At 56.0% G+C, this 15,994-nt stretch overlaps 1 protein-coding gene across 2 annotated transcripts in view; it reads left to right on the top strand.

The window, feature by feature from the left end:
- The first annotated feature begins 563 nt into the window (after window positions 1–563).
- SMAD7 (SMAD family member 7) overlaps window positions 564–15,994 on the top strand; it is a 31,107-nt gene continuing 15,676 nt past the window's right edge. The window contains exons 1-3 of one of the 2 annotated variants that reach the window (XM_045457024.1): window positions 564–2,777; window positions 4,085–4,138; window positions 9,984–10,058. In XM_045457024.1, coding sequence (XP_045312980.1) covers window positions 2,165–2,777; window positions 4,085–4,138; window positions 9,984–10,058 — 742 coding nt within the window. In that variant the 5' untranslated portion in view covers window positions 564–2,164. The remainder of the gene's footprint in view (window positions 2,778–4,084; window positions 4,139–9,983; window positions 10,059–15,994) is intronic. The other variant, XM_045457023.1, reaches the window with a different exon arrangement.

Here is a 15,994-nt window from a genome sequence, read left to right as displayed (position 1 = left end):
CGGGACAGCCGCTGCGAAGCTCCCCCGGCTGCGTCTAAATCGGGCTGCCGACCGGTTCGTTCCGCTTGAAAACCCTCCGGCGAAGCCCGCTCGGTGCTTTTGGGTTTTCCCATTTCTCCTCTGATCCGGCCAGGTCTCCGTCGATTATGGGAGCTCCTCAGCTCCCCACCTTTACCCGCACCCCCACCCCCCGAGTGGTACCCCTTCTGCAGACCGGGGAGGGGGTGGCGGTGGCGGGGGTGTGTGTGTGGGGGAGAAATAGCTTTTAGAAACCCGATCTGTTGTTTGCGAAACACAATCGCTTTTTTTTTTTTTTTTAAAGCGACAGGGTGTCTAGACGGCCACGTGACGAGGCCGGAGCCGGGCGCGCCACTGCGCAGTGGAACCAGCAGAGCAGAGGGCCCGAGGGGGGGGAGCGGGGGGCGGGGAGGAGGCGGCGGCGGCGGCGGCGGCTGGGGGCGGGGGAGCGAAGGGGGAGGAAGGGGGAGGGAAGGGGGCGGGGGCGGGAGGCCTTGCGGGAGGCGGCGAGCCGCGGGCACACTCGCTCACTCGCTCGGCGCACGGAGCAGCCTGTCCCCGAGCCGCGCCAGCCGAGCCAGCCGGGCGCCGTGCTCGGTCCGCTCGCCGCGCGGGAGAGAGCTGCCGGAGACAGAGCCAGCCCGCCGGCGCCGAGCTGCCGAGAGTCCGGCCCCGGAGACCCTGAGTGAGGCGCGGCGAGCCCCCGGCGGCGGCAGAAGGACCCGAGCGCCAGGAGAGGGCGGACGGGGGACAAGGAGGCTCCCGGGCGCGACGAGGAGAGTCTCGGTGGAGGAGGCGGCGTGAGGACACCCGGGCCTCCTTGCCGCCGCAGCCGGGTCGGGGCGAGCAGCTCCTACGGGGAGTCCAGGCGGCCAGCCGCGGCCAGGGGAGGGGGCGCCGGCGGCCCCCGCATTAGTGAGCAGCTTGCGCCCAGGAGGGCGAGAGCGCGCGACCCGCCAGGGGCCCGCCGCCGCCGCCGCCGCCGCCGCCGCCGCGCCGCCCTCCCCCGCGCTGTCAGCCCCGCCGGGCGCAGCCGCCGCCGCAGCATCTTCTGCCCCTGCGCCCCCGCCAGCCCCGAGGAAGTCCCCGCCGAGGACCGGGGCCCCCGGGAGCGCAGGAGGAAAGACCAGACTCCCCCCAAACACGCAGATGCCGAGGATTGAAGCAGCCTAGCCAGAGCTTTCTGTGGATTAAAAAAATATACGATTTTTTTTTTTTCCCTTGGCAGAAGAAAAGGAAAGGAAGACCAGCGGGGCTCTGCAAGGAAAAAAGGGGATGTAACTCGTGGATACGTTTTTTTTTTTTCCACCCCTCAAACGTCTTGTTCTACTTTGTAAACATTTTCTTTTTTTAAACCCCAGCTCCAGCCGGACGCCCCCAGACCTCCGGGGGTGCGAGGAGGTGGTGTTTTTCATTTTGGGCTTTGCATATTTGGTTCTTAGATTTTTTTGAGAGCCTTCTCATTTCGCCAGACATCTCATGTGGGGTGAAGTCCACTCGGCCCCCTCCTCCGAGTCTTCGTGTGCACGGAATTCGAGGAGATCCGGTTACTAAGGATATAGAGGAAAAAAATAAATCGCGTGCCTGCTTTTTTTTTTTTTTTAATTGCCTGTTTCTCCCCACCCCCAAATTAAGTTGCTTAGCAAGGGGGAGAGAGGCTTTTTCCTCCCTCCAGCAGCCCAGCCGAAAGCCTTTTCGTTTTTTGCCCCCGCGGATCTTCCATGTAGGAAGCCGAGGCTGGCGAGCCCGACACTCGGGAGCCGCTGCGGGGGGGCCTCTTTTTTGGGAGGCGCCGACCGGGGCAGGCTTCGCCGCCCCCAGGGAAGCGGCGGCCGCGTTCCTCCGGGGTGCGCCGGGGCCCGAGAGCCGCGCTCGGCGCGGGCCGCGCGGGGTGGGGCAGCCAGAGCGCAGGCCCCCGAGCCCCGGCGGGCGCCCCCGGGCCCCCGCGCGCGCCCCGGCCTCCGGGAGACTGGCGCATGCCACGGAGCGCCCCTCGGGCCGCCGCCGCTCCTGCCCGGGCCCCTGCTGCTGCTGCTGTCGCCTGCGCCTGCTGCCCCAACTCGGCGCCCGACTTCTTCATGGTGTGCGGAGGTCATGTTCGCTCCTTAGCCGGCAAACGACTTTTCTCCTCGCCTCCTCGCCCCGCATGTTCAGGACCAAACGATCTGCGCTCGTCCGGCGTCTCTGGAGGAGCCGTGCGCCCGGCGGCGAGGACGAGGAGGAGGGCGCGGGGGGAGGCGGAGGAGGAGGCGAGCTGCGGGGAGAAGGGGCGACGGACGGCCGGGCGCATGGGGCCGGTGGCGGCGGCGCGGGCAGGGCTGGCTGCTGCCTGGGCAAGGCGGTCAGAGGTGCCAAAGGTCACCACCATCCCCACCCCCCAGCCACGGGCGCCGGCGCGGCCGGGGGCGCCGAGGCGGATCTGAAGGCGCTCACGCACTCGGTGCTCAAGAAACTGAAGGAACGGCAGTTGGAGCTGCTGCTCCAGGCCGTGGAGTCCCGCGGCGGTACGCGCACCGCGTGCCTCCTGCTGCCCGGTCGCCTGGACTGCAGGCTGGGCCTGGGGGCGCCCGCCGGCTCGCAGCCCGCGCAGCCGCCCTCGTCCTACTCGCTCCCCCTCCTGCTGTGCAAAGTGTTCAGGTGGCCGGATCTCAGGCATTCCTCGGAAGTCAAGAGGCTGTGTTGCTGTGAATCTTACGGGAAGATCAACCCCGAGCTGGTGTGCTGCAACCCCCATCACCTTAGCCGACTCTGCGAACTAGGTAAGAAGTTATTCTGCGCCCACCCTCTTGCCTCCTCCCCCTGGCGCGCAAGTGGTAGAAGAACCCCCACTCTGCCGGGCTGTGTGTGTATGTGTGTGCAGCCGCCACCTCTCCGGAGGGGGGGGGGGTGTACATCCCCTCCTGGGAAGAGCCTTTAGGGACAAAAGTAGAGAAAGGACAAGGGGAATCTGCAAGGGCATTCCCTGGGGGTTCCCTTCCAGTTTTTTCTCCTCTGCTGCCCCGAGGTGGGCTGTGGGCACAGCTTGTGCACGCACTCCACAGACACGCGGCTCAAAATTTAAATGCCTTCATTTCCACAGCAGCTAGGCGGTGCAGAGAGAAGTGGGGGTCACGCCTCCCCTGCACCCGGAAAAGCACTGAGGTGTGTGGCCGAGTTGGATTCGGGCCAGGCCCGCCGAGGAAGGTTGGGAGAAGCGAGTTGTAGAGGCTGGAAAGTCTCTGCTCCTTTAGTAAATAAGGACAGTCAGGTCGGGATACTCCCCGGCCCCGCAGCTCTGGGGTCTTGGGGCAAAGAAGGTTAGGATGGGAGGCAGGACTGGATACCCGCTCTCAAGCCAGCCAGCCAGAATGGAAAAGAACAAGCGATCAGAAGTTGGGTGTCCCCAACTTTTTCCTTTCTTTCAGTAAAGCACACAGTGGACTGTAGGATGGTCTGCCCCCAGCGCCTCTGTGCCTTTGCTGCCCTTTTATTGCGCCAGGGCCTGGGCTTCGCCTCTGAGACCCCAGCCTCCCTATTTTTCCTCCCAGCCTCCTCTGTTGCTTCCCGTTTCTCCACGTCTCTGTGCACAGCGGGAGATGTACCTCGGGCGCCCACAGATCCTCCCAAGTTCACCAGCGCACTTGGGGCGCGTCTCCCGGGTGGGCTGGGAATGGGGATCCCCGAGTTTCTGCGCGGGCGTGCAGCGGTGCGGCGGGAGGGGGGCGGGCGGGGTGAATTGCGCCCCTGGGGGGCGGGGGCGGGGGCGGGGAGGGGGCTTTGTCGCTCCCCGCCCCGTGAACTGTGAAGTGCGCGGCCCGAGCCGGTGGTTTCCAGCCGGGCCGGCGGAGCGCGGCGGCGGCGGCGGCGGCTGCAGACGTGGAGGAGCTGAGCGCCGAGGCTGGCGCCAGGCGGCCTCTTTTGTTTATCTGACAGCTAAATATCAAGGCAATCACCGCCTCGCGGCCCTGCCTCCAACCCCCACAGCTAAGACAAACAGTTGGGCTAAAAGAATGTCTCTGTTATCATAAGTTTCTATCTCTCTTTCTCATGGCTCGGCCTTTATTTTCTCTTACTTTTTTAATTCCAGAGTCTCCCCCTCCTCCTTACTCCAGATACCCGATGGATTTTCTCAAACCAACTGGTGAGTAGATGATTTTAAAAATACCCTTCCTATCTCAAGTTAGAAATGGAGCCTCTAGAACGCGGATTTTTATGTCTAGGCAGCGGCTTTGGGGAGGCGCTGGGCTTGCCCCGAGGTGGTTCTGGGTTTCCTCTGTTGGAAATTTGGTGGATTTTTCTGTTTTTGTTGTGGCTGGAGAGGGGGTGTGTGTGTGTGTGTGTGTGTGTGTGTGTAGATCTATCTATCTACTATGATTTTCTTTTTTGCAAAGATGTTTTTGTTCCTTTTTTGTGTATTTTCACTCTGTAACCAAATTGGCTCAGCTTTAACATGTGGAATTTGATCCACGAAGAAGTGTCTTGAGAGCCAAATAGGACAGGTTGATGGGAGAATTCGGAGAGTTTTGTGAGTGCCAGAAGAATCAGTGAGAAGAGTGGATAATTTGATGACAGAGGGAAGCCCCTTTCAAAGGTGCAGAGCAGGTCTTGGTTTGAAGTAAGAGCTTAGAAAATCTGAGAAGTAAAGGCAACAGCGTCCTGCTGAGTGTTCTGTGCTTCTGACACCTGCTAGTCAGCTCTGGCCCGCGTTTTCTCAGAATTCGAGCTCGGGACCATGCAGGTTTTTAGCATAACTCTGCCTGCCTGTTGCTTTGTCCCTAGATGGCCCAGGGCCAGAGCAAAAGCCCATTTGAGACTGGCACCAGCCCTGTTGCGGTTGTCTGTATTCAGCTTCTAGCTGGCAGTGCAGGGGCTCATCCTGTGGAGGTAACAGTGCCACGGGGCACAGGGGTCAGCAGAACGGGGCTTTGGGAGTGCCTCCAGGGATGGGCCCCACTGTCCCAGAGCGCCTTCTTAAAGCAGCGGGAGATGCCCTAGCTGAGGAGTACGGATTGTTAACCTCGGTCTTCAGGCCTGTATACTGATGCCTGAAAAATGCAACCCTTGTGACATCTTTCTTTTGCCAAGGTTCTGGGAGAAGGAGAAGTGAAGGGTTGGGCCCCATTTCTGTCTTGGAATTCACAAGTCCTTCCGCCTCATGAGTTTTGGCTGTTGGGCCTTTCCCCCCACTAATTAAAAGTTTTGCTGGGGCGTTGTCATAAATTAAATACTTTAATGAACGGTGTAACCAAAGCCCGTGTTCTGCAGCCAGCCCCCCCGGGACTCCGCCGCTCCCTGAAGTCGGGAGGCGTTGCTGCCTGCCCGGTGCCTGTCTAATAAGTGGCCTGCAAAGCATGTGATATTTTGCTTTCGATTTACAAAACACCAGATAAATGGTCATTAATGAGGAGATAACCGGCTCTCTGTATTTGTAACAAACGCTAACTGAAATTCCCAAGCTCTGTTTTCTCAAAGAATGTAACTTGACTGGGCTTTTGGCATCAGGACCCAGAATTCTTTCATGAGGTTTGCTCTGTAAGGGGCCATCCCCGCCTGCCCCGTTTTTGTTTCTCCTTCTGTAGCCTTCCAATCTGGAGGGATTCCTTGCAAGAGAGAAAGACCAGTCACCTTGGCCCCAGGAGTAAAGATTGCTAGGGGTGAATAAATGCTCCCAGAAACCTCCTAAAACCGTGGAACAGAAGGGCCACAATTCTCCCGGGTTTCCTGCAGAGATATCAGGATAAATCTGTTCGCAGGATTCAGGCGGTCCTTCTGCCAGGCCAGGACCTCATTTGCAGTGAGTGGAGTGATATATTTATTCATTAGCAAGTGTTGACATTAGGTAGCAAAATGTGTGTAAACAGAGAAGCCACAAAGACAGGAATGTGCCATTTCCAAGGGGGAGAAAAAGTTTTCCAGATCAGCCAATAGGAAGTGATTAACCTGCCAATCGGAAACTCAAACAGCTGGTTACTCACCCAAAACGTTTTGTTTAAAACAAAACAAGAAAGGGAATGAAAAAAGGCCCTGTCGTGGAAGGGCGTGAGGTGGTACAGGCCATGCCCCTGTGGAAGGAACTGTCCCGACTTGCTGGAGGGCAGCCAGGTCTGGGAACCGTGGGGCTAGGGACAGGTCTGGGGCCGGTTTTGCCGGCTGCTGTGGCCAGGGCCAGGGCCGTTGAGGTCACACACACAGATGGGATGCTGCCCCCGCTTTTCGTCTTCACCTTGTACATGGGAGGAGAGTACTTGTCTGGGAAATTCAGATCAGCTGCTTGCTTTCTTGAGTGTGTGAGCCCCAGGTTGAAGTTTTGGTCTGGGGTGACTAGGTGAGAACCAGGAGCCAGGTTTTATAATGGACGGCTGTTAAAATCTTAACTGGTTACACAACGAAGGGAATCCCTTCTGTGAAGTCTCCAGCTTGGGAAGAGGTGGTGGGAAGGGACCTGGGTGCTAGGCGGTCCCAAACCAGTAGGATCTTCCGGGAAGGGTTAGACATACCTGAACCAAAGGGCAAGGTGGCTGTGACTTGTGACTATCTGAAGTCAAGAAGGCTCCTTCCTCTCCCGCAAGGGATAGGAACATGCTGTTCGAAAGTAGAACTTCTGTTGTGGAGGGCGGGGGGTATGCTGAGGGGTTGCTATGTGGGCCCTGCTCCCTGTGTCCTCTGCATCTGATGGTGTGCAAGACTCCCCAGAATGGCTGGAGTTGAGGATGTTGCTGGGGACACTATTTGCTTAGGCCAGGGTCCCAGGTGACCAGCACCCATTTGGTAGATCAAGCCTCCAAAGGGTAGTTGAGAAGTCTGGGATCTAGGCCTGCTTTTACCTCTTAACTCACCGTCTCCTAATTTTTCTGGGCCTCTGTAAATCTAGTTGATCAAAGAGTTAAGAGTTAGATGATTCATTCATTTGCTCATTTATTGGTTCGTTCATTCATTCTACAGGCCTAATGATGTGCCTGCCTGAAAATGTGGATGATTCCCATGCAGTGGATTGTGCTCTAACCAGGGTTCATGGGAGCTGTGGATTGGGGCAGAGCTGGGACATTGAGCGTGTGGTTGGGGGAGCGGGGCTGGGGCTCCTTGGGCCCCGGTGGCTCTTGGGAAGCTCAGAACTATGTTGACGAGAATATCTGAGCTCTCCTGGAACCATTCTCTCGGTGAGAGGAATAGAATCCCCAGCCCCTTCACCTTGTGCTCCTTGTACAGCTCATTCCTTGGCTGGTCCCCAGGCTTGCGTCTTCAAGGACTGTCTTTTTCTCCCAGAGAACCCAGCACTTACTGGGTGCTTGGTGATGTTTAACGGTGGATAAGAGCCAGGAATGGCCTAGAGCCTAGAGTGTGTGCATCCTGGGCCTTGGAGAGCTGGGGACACAGGCAGAGGCTGAGACACTGGCTTTGGACCTCTGTCTCTGGGTGAGGGCTGGGGGTGTGGCCTCTTGGACCTTTATGAGCCCTGCAGTAGCTTGAGGAGGCCAGTCTAGATGCTGAGGCCGTCTGGGCCTAACTACCTGCAGGGAAGAGTGAGGACTTGGGCCCCTGGGGAGGGAGAGCTGTGGGATGGGCTGGATGAGCGCTCAACTCTTGCTCACGGCCCAGCTCACTGGGTGGCCCCCTGGGCTAGTCAGTGACGCCTCAGTTTACCAAGGTGCGGGTCCAACAGGTATACTTTAATACTTCACAGAGGTGGCGGGGAGGCCTAATTAATGTTTGTAAATCCCTCTTGAGATCAAAGGCTCTGCAGAAGGGCAGAGCACCATTTCATAAAAACGCTTGTGGTTGCCGGAGCTGGCTTACCTTTGATCTGAGACAGGCTGACACCTTGAATGTGGTCCCAGCTCTGCCCTGAGATGCCAGGCTCTTCCTTTGAAACCCACTTTGCCCCTGGGATTCAGCCAGCCAAAGCCGGAGGAAGGCAGGGGGCAGTGGCCGTGGATACGTCCTCCTGTTTAATGTGGGGGGGGGTGTCTTCCGTTTGTGGGTAGGTAAAACCTATCTCTCGAACATGGTGAAGGCCATCCAAGTAGTTTAAAAAGTGCAGGGTATACACCATTTAACAAGCAGCTTCCATTTTCTGCTCCCCTATTGTTTTCCATTTGATTAAGTGTCTCCTGTAAAACTGTATATTCCTGTTAGGAATTACACTTTATCCTGATAGAATGAGATTACGCACACAGTCTTTTCTCTCTTGCTCTGCATATGGCCCCCACCCCTCCCCTCTGCTCCCCCCCCCCCCCGCCCCCCATGCCCCTGTTGAGAATTCTTGAAAAGTTGTTCTTCCAGCCTGAGAGAGAATGCGGGAGACGGAAGGTTCTGGGATTAGAGAGAGAATCTCAGAGTTGGAGGGGTAGGCAGCAGAAATCCAGACGTGGTTTGGGGGCCCTGGGTAGGCCATGCTCAGTCCCTCCCCCCCCTTTTATTGGGGAATGAAGGCTGCTGCTGGGCTACTAAATAAAGGACTCCAAATGGGCTTACTTGCCTCCGGGCTTCTCTTTCCATTGGCTTCCTGTTTGCCAGCGTGGCCAAGTGGTTCCAATGGGAAACTGGTAGAACACACCCCAGGTTCATCCTGCTGGTGACCTGGGGTGGTTGGGGGACGGGAATTGAACCATCTAACCCAGTGTGCTTGCGGTGGAGCCGCGAAGCCCCTTTCCGGAGCCGGCCTCTCACTATGGCCCTCAGTTTGGCCTTGGCAGTGATGCATGAGGAGCTTTCAGGGTCTTGTGTACTTTTGTTTCATGGGGCTAATTAGTTGTGTTTCGTGGGCATTAGGTTTTGGTTTAATTGCTCGGAGGGAGGTTGTGGAGTCTGTTTCTCAGCTAGAATTGTCATTAGCCTCGTTAGCGTTTAGGTCACCGTGCTAAGCACCTGAGGGTGACAGAGACGTTGAAGAGAAGCTTATAGGCTGGTTAGGGCTTACAGGATCTGAAGGTAAAAGATGAGCAAAGTCGGCAGAAGGGAATTCCAAGTGCTGGATGCCAGAAACATTTTATAGGAACCAAGGGCAAGGGAGCCTTGCAGGTCTGGGGCTGCCCGGGAAGGTTTCCAGAGAGGAGTTTGGACCAGGCCTAGAAGGAGGTAGAACGTTTCCCCTTCAGCTGGGAGCCTTGTTCTCGGTCCTGATGTGCCGGTGGCTTTATACAGATGTGCACATGAGTAAGATTCGTTGGGTTCTTTTTATTTTATTTTAATTCAAAAAATTTTTTCATGTGTATTTATTTTGAGAGGGAGACAGAGCACCAGCAGGGAAGGGGCAGAGAGAGGGGGAGAGAGAGAGAGAGAGAGACAGACAGACAGACAGAGACAGAGAGAGAGAATCCCAAGCAGGCTCTGTGCTGACAGGGCAGAGCCCGACACCGGGATCGATCCCATCAACCTCGAGATCACGACCTGAGCCGAGATCTAGTGCCGGACGCTTAACCGGCCGGCCGAGTCACCCAGGCGCCCACCATGGGGTTGTCCTTGAGATTTGTATGCCTCATTATACTTCTGATACATTAGTTAAAAGAGAAAAAAGTCCCTTCAGCCCAAGGGCAGTCTTGAGAAAGTCCTGAAGAACTGGGAAGTCTAACAAGATGAGGGAGACACTGGTCTATGGGAGTGGCAGAGAGGCCCCTGGATCTACAGGAAGGCTTCACCTTGGGGGTTGAGAGCAGAGCCCAGCCTTCCTTTGACCTTGGGAACTACCTGGTTTCCTCAATGGGGGACTTGCAATAAAAGAGAAATTCCAGCCAGTCTGCGATCGAGCCTGACTTGACTAATGATTAACTGGCTGCCCAGAGCCCAGACCGGTGACAAGGTGCTGTGGTCTGTCTTCTGATGGGCAGCGAAGCCTGAGCAGACCATTAATAATCAGCATCGCGGTGGGGAGTCAGCTGTTTGGAATGTGTGGTTTCTCTTTAATGCTGTTTAGAATGTGCTTAAAAATTAATCTTGGTGTTTTTATTTATTTGTTTGTGTATTTATTTCTCTCCTTTTCACATCCACAGCAGACTGTCCAGATGCTGTGCCTTCCTCCGCTGAAACAGGGGGAACGAATTATCTGGCCCCTGGGGGGCTTTCAGGTGAGACATTTTCTCTTATTTCCCTGACAGTTTCAAGACCTCTTGAAATGACTGGAGACGAGAGGAATCGGGGTGGCCTTCTGCCACCCCAGCTGGTCTGGAATTAATTCTCACTTTTATGTGCTTGAACTGGATGCATCCGTGGCGACTCTGGCCCTTGAGCTCGCCATTCTGCAGTCCCTTACGCATCAGGACCCTGGGCCTGCTCTGTTGAGGAAGTGGGGGCCAGCCGGGGACTGGCATGATGCTGTGTTTCATGGTTATTGTTAAAGCAGCTACTGGCTCTGGGGGCTTCCGCTCGGTGACTTTGGCATTAGTTCATGGGTTTAAGCTTAAGCTCTTTCTTGCACTTGCCCTTAGTGCATGGAGTGCCTTGAAAGGGGATCGATCCACCTTTTGGGAACCCGTTGAAGACCGATCCCAGGCGTAGGGTGGGAGTTCAACGCAGATGTCCTTGATGCTTCTGTGCAGGTTTTAATTCCCAGTCTAGCTTTAGTGCAGGATTCTGTAGCGCGTATCCGGAGACGGGAGCCACAGGATGGAGGCACTGAGGACAGTAGAGACTTGGCAGTGCTACCCGGGAGGGAAGGTCTGGAATGCCAGTGCTGGAGGGTTATGGGAATGAGGGAGGTAGCCTGAGCATCACTGCCCCTGAGGGGCATGAGAAGAGAGTCATAAACTTGTAGGAGCTCATTAGCAACGTAAGTAGGAAGCATTTTCCTCTTTTTCTAAAGACATCCTATTTCTACCTGATTTTCCCACCCAGTGTGCCGTCTCTGGATTTTCCAAGAGCCAGCTAAAGCAAGAGGGAGAGTCACCTGGTGGGGGGGGCGGGTAGGGGGTAGGGGAGAAATTCCAGGGTTCTGTGCATTTGTCGTTGCTTGCCTCTGGGACGTTGGCAGAGGAGCATGGCGGCTCAGATGGAACCGTCTGGGGGGGCTGCTGTGGTGTGCCCTCTTTTGTGAAGTGACCTCTTATTGGCTGGATGCTGCCTCTAGGCCATGGTCATGCTCATCCTGGCCAGCCCCTCCCAGGCTCTCCTGTCCAGGAACGGAGCTTGCTGAGGACGCCTTTAGGAAGACCCTTGTTTGTTTTTATTTCAGGGCAATATATACTCTTGACTTATCTGCCGCAGAGGGTATTGTTTACACAAAGCTCCTAATGAGAAGTGGGCAGGAAGAAGAGGGAGGGGCGGGGGCATCATGTGTGGGGAGGGGCGGGGGGACCGCGGCGGTGGAGGAGGGAGAACATGCTGGAACGGGTGAACTGCGTCTTTTCTGCTTTCTAAGGCTGAGAAAGTTCCTGAAAGAAAGAAGGCCAAGAAGAGGAGAGGGTCTGGGCAAAATAACACACTCAGGATGTTGTTCGATGGGTTTATTTTTTAAATCCTGAATGTGCAGGGAGGAGCCCCAGCCCTTTTGAACCACATGAAATAAGCAAGGGAAGTGGTAGCTTTTGAAAGGGGGCTTTTCGGAAGGGTTGTCTTATTGATAACATCTTGTCTGTCTTGTCTGCTGGAGGAAATGACGACACCAAGCCGAGCATCTCCTTCCTCGGCCCCGTGCAGCCCTGTCTGAGTTAGGTGGGCTTTCTGTTCCCAAAGCCATTCCAGTCCTAGAAAGAAACCGGGACCGGGGTGGGGGGGGGGGTGAGGTGAGTAAAACAATTATTAACTGCTCTCCCCGCCCCCCCAAGGTAATTGCAACCATTTAGATTACTGAGGCGCTGCTTGGGAGGAGGAGTGGTTGTCTCTGAGGGGATCGAATGGTTTAACAAAACTGCAAAAAAGAAAAAGACCAGGGGGCCTCCACATGAAAGAGCATTTGTTTTGAATTTTAGCTCTTAATTTACTAATTCCCAAGGCTTCAAAGTTTGAGCTCTTTCTTCTTTCCGTTCGGAGTTGGAACAGCTTATTAATAATGTGCTGTGGGGGGAAATTGAAGGAACTTGAGTTTTGGGTTGGCGCCCAGTGGTTTGGGGGGTGTCAGGGGAGGCGATGGGCACAGAGAAACCCAGGGCTACACGCTTTGTGGAGAGAGTGCCCCCGAAAAGATGGTTTAATGGCCCGGGTCCAGGACGAGGGTTTTGCAGATGGAGAGAGCCCAGACCTCGTCCTTCCCAAGTTGATCTTTCCATGGGGGGGGGGGGGGGGGGTTGGCTTGGGTGTGTCCACCTTGGAGGGTGAGGCTGGTGGGGGCTGTGGAGACATAGCCGAGTGGGACAGGGCTGCGTGGGGGAAGGGGTTAGCAGAGGCTGGAAGGTGGGAGCCTGCTTCAGGAAGGGGGGGGCACTGGGCATCAAGGTGGGGAGCGGTGAACGCGCCCACAAGGATTTGCCCCCTCCTCCCCCTTGAAATAACCTCTCTGAGTGTCTCTTTCACAGGCCCTGTGTGCTGTTTTCCTTCCTGTCCTGCCCTGGCTGAGAGCGGGCTTAATGAATGGGGCTCAGTTTAGGGTGGGAGGAAGGTCGGGAGCGGGAGCCAGGGCTTGATTCTCTTGGCAAGGGAAGAAGGGAAAGAAAAAACAGCCAAATGTGAAAATGTGGTGCCTCGGAGGTGGGGGTGGGGGTGTGCTCAAAGGCATTCCCCTCCTGAACTGCCGGGGTGACTCCAAGGCTGGCCCTTCCCTCTCGTGCGAGGAAGGGGAGTGGGCGGGTGGGAGCCCTGGGAGCAGGCCCGCTGGCTGCACTTGAAGTTCCAGCCTTGCAGCTTGGGTCTGGCCGGGGAGGCGACAGGCCCAGGCCTCCGGGACTTGCAGGGAAACATACCCCACCCCTGCAAGTTTCCTCAGTCTGGGAAAAACGGCACATTTTTAGAAGGCTGTGACTCGGTTCCAGGAGATTGTACTTTCATTTCTGACAGCCGGCTCTCTGAGACAGATGGATTGCTTGGTGCATGGTTTTGTGTGTGCGTGTGTGCGCACGCGTGTGCTGCAGACGTACGGATAGCCGATCCCGTGCACAGAACACACGAGCAGGCAGGTGCCCGCAGGCAGGCTGTGGGATGGGCCAAGGGGTAGGCGGACGGCAGGGTATGCACTCTGGGGGTCGGGGGCGGAGTGTTGGTGCATTGGGTCTGAACTGGGATCTGGCAGCGCTTAGTTAAGCTCTGGACGGATAGTGCCTTTTCAAAGGCGTGCATCTCCAGAATAAGCCCTTGCTGCTGGAGTGTCTGTGTCCTGGCCCAGGAAGACCCACCTTTGGAGAGGTCTGCTGTTGAGGGGAGGCTTCTTCGTTCGGCTCAGTGGTGGTGGGAACGGGAAGGATTTGCTCCTGGAGCTTTCACTGTCTCCCTGGTGATCAAAAGCATGTGCTAGAAGCCGCCATCTTTGCAGCCTCCATCTGGAGTCCCCGGTGGGGCTCTCTCGTTTAGCTCGTCTGCTGTCCTGGTTTGGGCAGGATGGAGGAGCACCGTCTCGCCTGCAGATTCTGGGTTGTTCAGCCGTAGACCCATCCTTCAGCCTCCTCCTGTATGTATTAATGTCTGGAGCTGGCTGGGCCTCTGCCGTCAGTGCTTCCTTGGGTTGGGACACGGATTGGAGGCCAACACTTTGTACTTCTTTAAACTTCAAGAGAGACGCCACCGTGGATTTCAAGGAAGGAGCTGGGAGGCAGTGGTGACATAGGTACTGACGTGTCTCGCGGGGCTTGTTGGGGGGAGTTGAGGGAGCCCCAACTCTTGGCTGCGTAGAGTCATGCTTATTGGAGAGACGCCGTCCCACCAGCCTAAGGGAGGCCAACTCCTTTGCAGGCTCTCCTTTGTTTAGCTTCTGGTTGCCACTTCTGGGTGACGGGAGGTCAGCGGCCACTCCTGGAACTTGTCTCTTCCTTCTCTTAGGTCCCTGCAGGCGTCTTGGATTGCCTCAGAGAGACGAGAGTCTTCAAAAATATCTATCTAATCAGAAAATGTGGTTCCAGCTCCGTCCAAGTAGTAAATTTAGGCTCAAAGCGAGGAGCTTAGGAAAGTTTGCTTCATCTTGTTCATCAGATACCTGTGAACAAGTCCTTATTGTCTGGCTTGGAGTGGCGATGGGACACTGGGAATTTGGGACCCGGGTGGCTGTTGCCATGTTTTTGTGCCTCCTTCCTCTGCCTGGGAACGAGCAGCTTGTGGTTTTTGCTGAGGTCTCTAATGTTTGGGGGAGTCAGATGGACCAGCACATGTGACTGTGAGTGAGCTTCCTTACCTGCCCACTCCCTTACACCCCAGATCCAGACAGTCTGGATCTCTAGGGACTCAGCCCATATCTCCCTAAATGCCAGTGTAATGACTCGGGCCTCTGTCGGCTCACCTGCTGCCCACCTACTCCCCAGTGAAGGACCAGTCCTGGACAGCAGCTCAGGTTTTTGCAATGCTCGAGGTCATGCTCCCGGCCCTGGATCAGGGCTCACTGATGAAACCCCCTTTGTCCTGGAAAGAATGAGGTAGTCAGGCAGGGGTTAAATGCAGGGAGACAGCATTTAAAGTCTCTGGAGCAAATCTGGGCTGCTCTCCTGGCCAGACTGGACGGGCTTCCGCCTCATGCATCCTGTCACTGAGGCAGAACAGGGCCTCCCAGCAAAGGGGCAGGGGGCCAGGTAAGGGCCGGGTTCTGTCCGGAGTCGCTTCTGGGTAAAGTCCAGCACATTAAATCTCACCGTTCGCCTTGGACCTTCCCTTAGCCGGGCTGTAGCCTGGTGGCCTTCTAGACCTATAGGACTTCGCTGGCAAGCTCCGAGCCAGTAGGGCAGTGAACAAGGAAGACATGCCAAAGTCATGCTCAAGTTTGACTTCCTCTGCATCTTTATTGTTGCTGTTACTACACCAAAATATTGGTCCCGCCAGTGCTGTGATTGCCTTCGCTGCAGTGGCAACTTCAAAGCAGGTGCGAGCAACCCTGGCGAGAGAAAACAAGGCCCAGGGTGGGAGTGCCAGATAGATGTGCCTCCAACATCAGGAGACCCTGGGATCTTCTGAATCACCGTCCCCGCGGGTGGGGACCCAGGATCGGTATGTTTTGAAGCTCCCCGGGTGATGGCAGTGTGCCGACAAGTCGAGGAACCCCTCATGGAAGGGGAAGGAGGGGTCTGTGTCCCCGTGGGGGGATCTCTGGCGGCTTCTCTTGGTGGCCGGGCAGGTTTTCTGTGATTCCCTGTCTGCTCCCGTAGTGAAGAATTTGAGCGTCTGGCTCAATGAGCCTCTTCTCAAATTAGATTTTTGCTGCATTGTAAGAACTTGACAAGGTGCATTAACTTTGCACCTTCCTCCAGTTGACTTTGCTGTTGTTAATGACCTTGTAAAAGCGACCCGTGGGACATAGTTTCCTTTTGGGGTGATAACAGTGTTCTGGAACTAGATAGTGGTGATGGTTACACACAGCTCTGTGAGTGCACTCAGTGTCACTAATGGTAAATTTTATGTTATGTGTATTTTACCACAGTTTTTAAAAATAGTGACCTGTGGTGGCTTTTAAATATATTTTAGATAATCAAGAGCGGGGATTCCAGAGACTAAAAGTGGAGAGACTTGTGTTTGGTGCCTGGGATCCACCGTTGACAGACAGTCGTGTTGCCAAAGGACTTCTGAGGTCTCCTGGGTTGGGGGTGGGGGGGACCCTTTGGTGGGCTGGGAGCCTGTCTCTCTGACTCTTATTACCTGAAGAAGCGGGGAGAAGCGGGCGCATCTCTGTGTTGATTTTTTTTTTTTTTTTGACCTTCCCTTTTCCATGCGGGTTGCAGAAATGAGAGGCAGGAAAGTTCCCTGTGGTTCTTTCCGAGCCTGACCTTTCTGCAGGGGAAGTGAGTACACTTCTTCCCGCTCTGCCCCAGATGCCATTTTCCCCTGGTCTACCCAGCCCGGTTCCCTGCACCCTCGCCAGCCCAGGGATTGGAGACCGAGGGTGACGCAGGGGCTGTCCCTCAAAGTCCCGGGCCTCCTGACCCCTTGCCCCTCCCCCGCG

This window comes from Leopardus geoffroyi, chromosome D3 (assembly GCF_018350155.1).
Source record: "Leopardus geoffroyi isolate Oge1 chromosome D3, O.geoffroyi_Oge1_pat1.0, whole genome shotgun sequence".
Lineage (NCBI taxonomy): Eukaryota > Metazoa > Chordata > Mammalia > Carnivora > Felidae > Leopardus > Leopardus geoffroyi.
The sequence above is the reverse complement of the archived record's forward strand: the minus strand, read 5'-3'. Positions and strand labels throughout refer to the sequence as shown.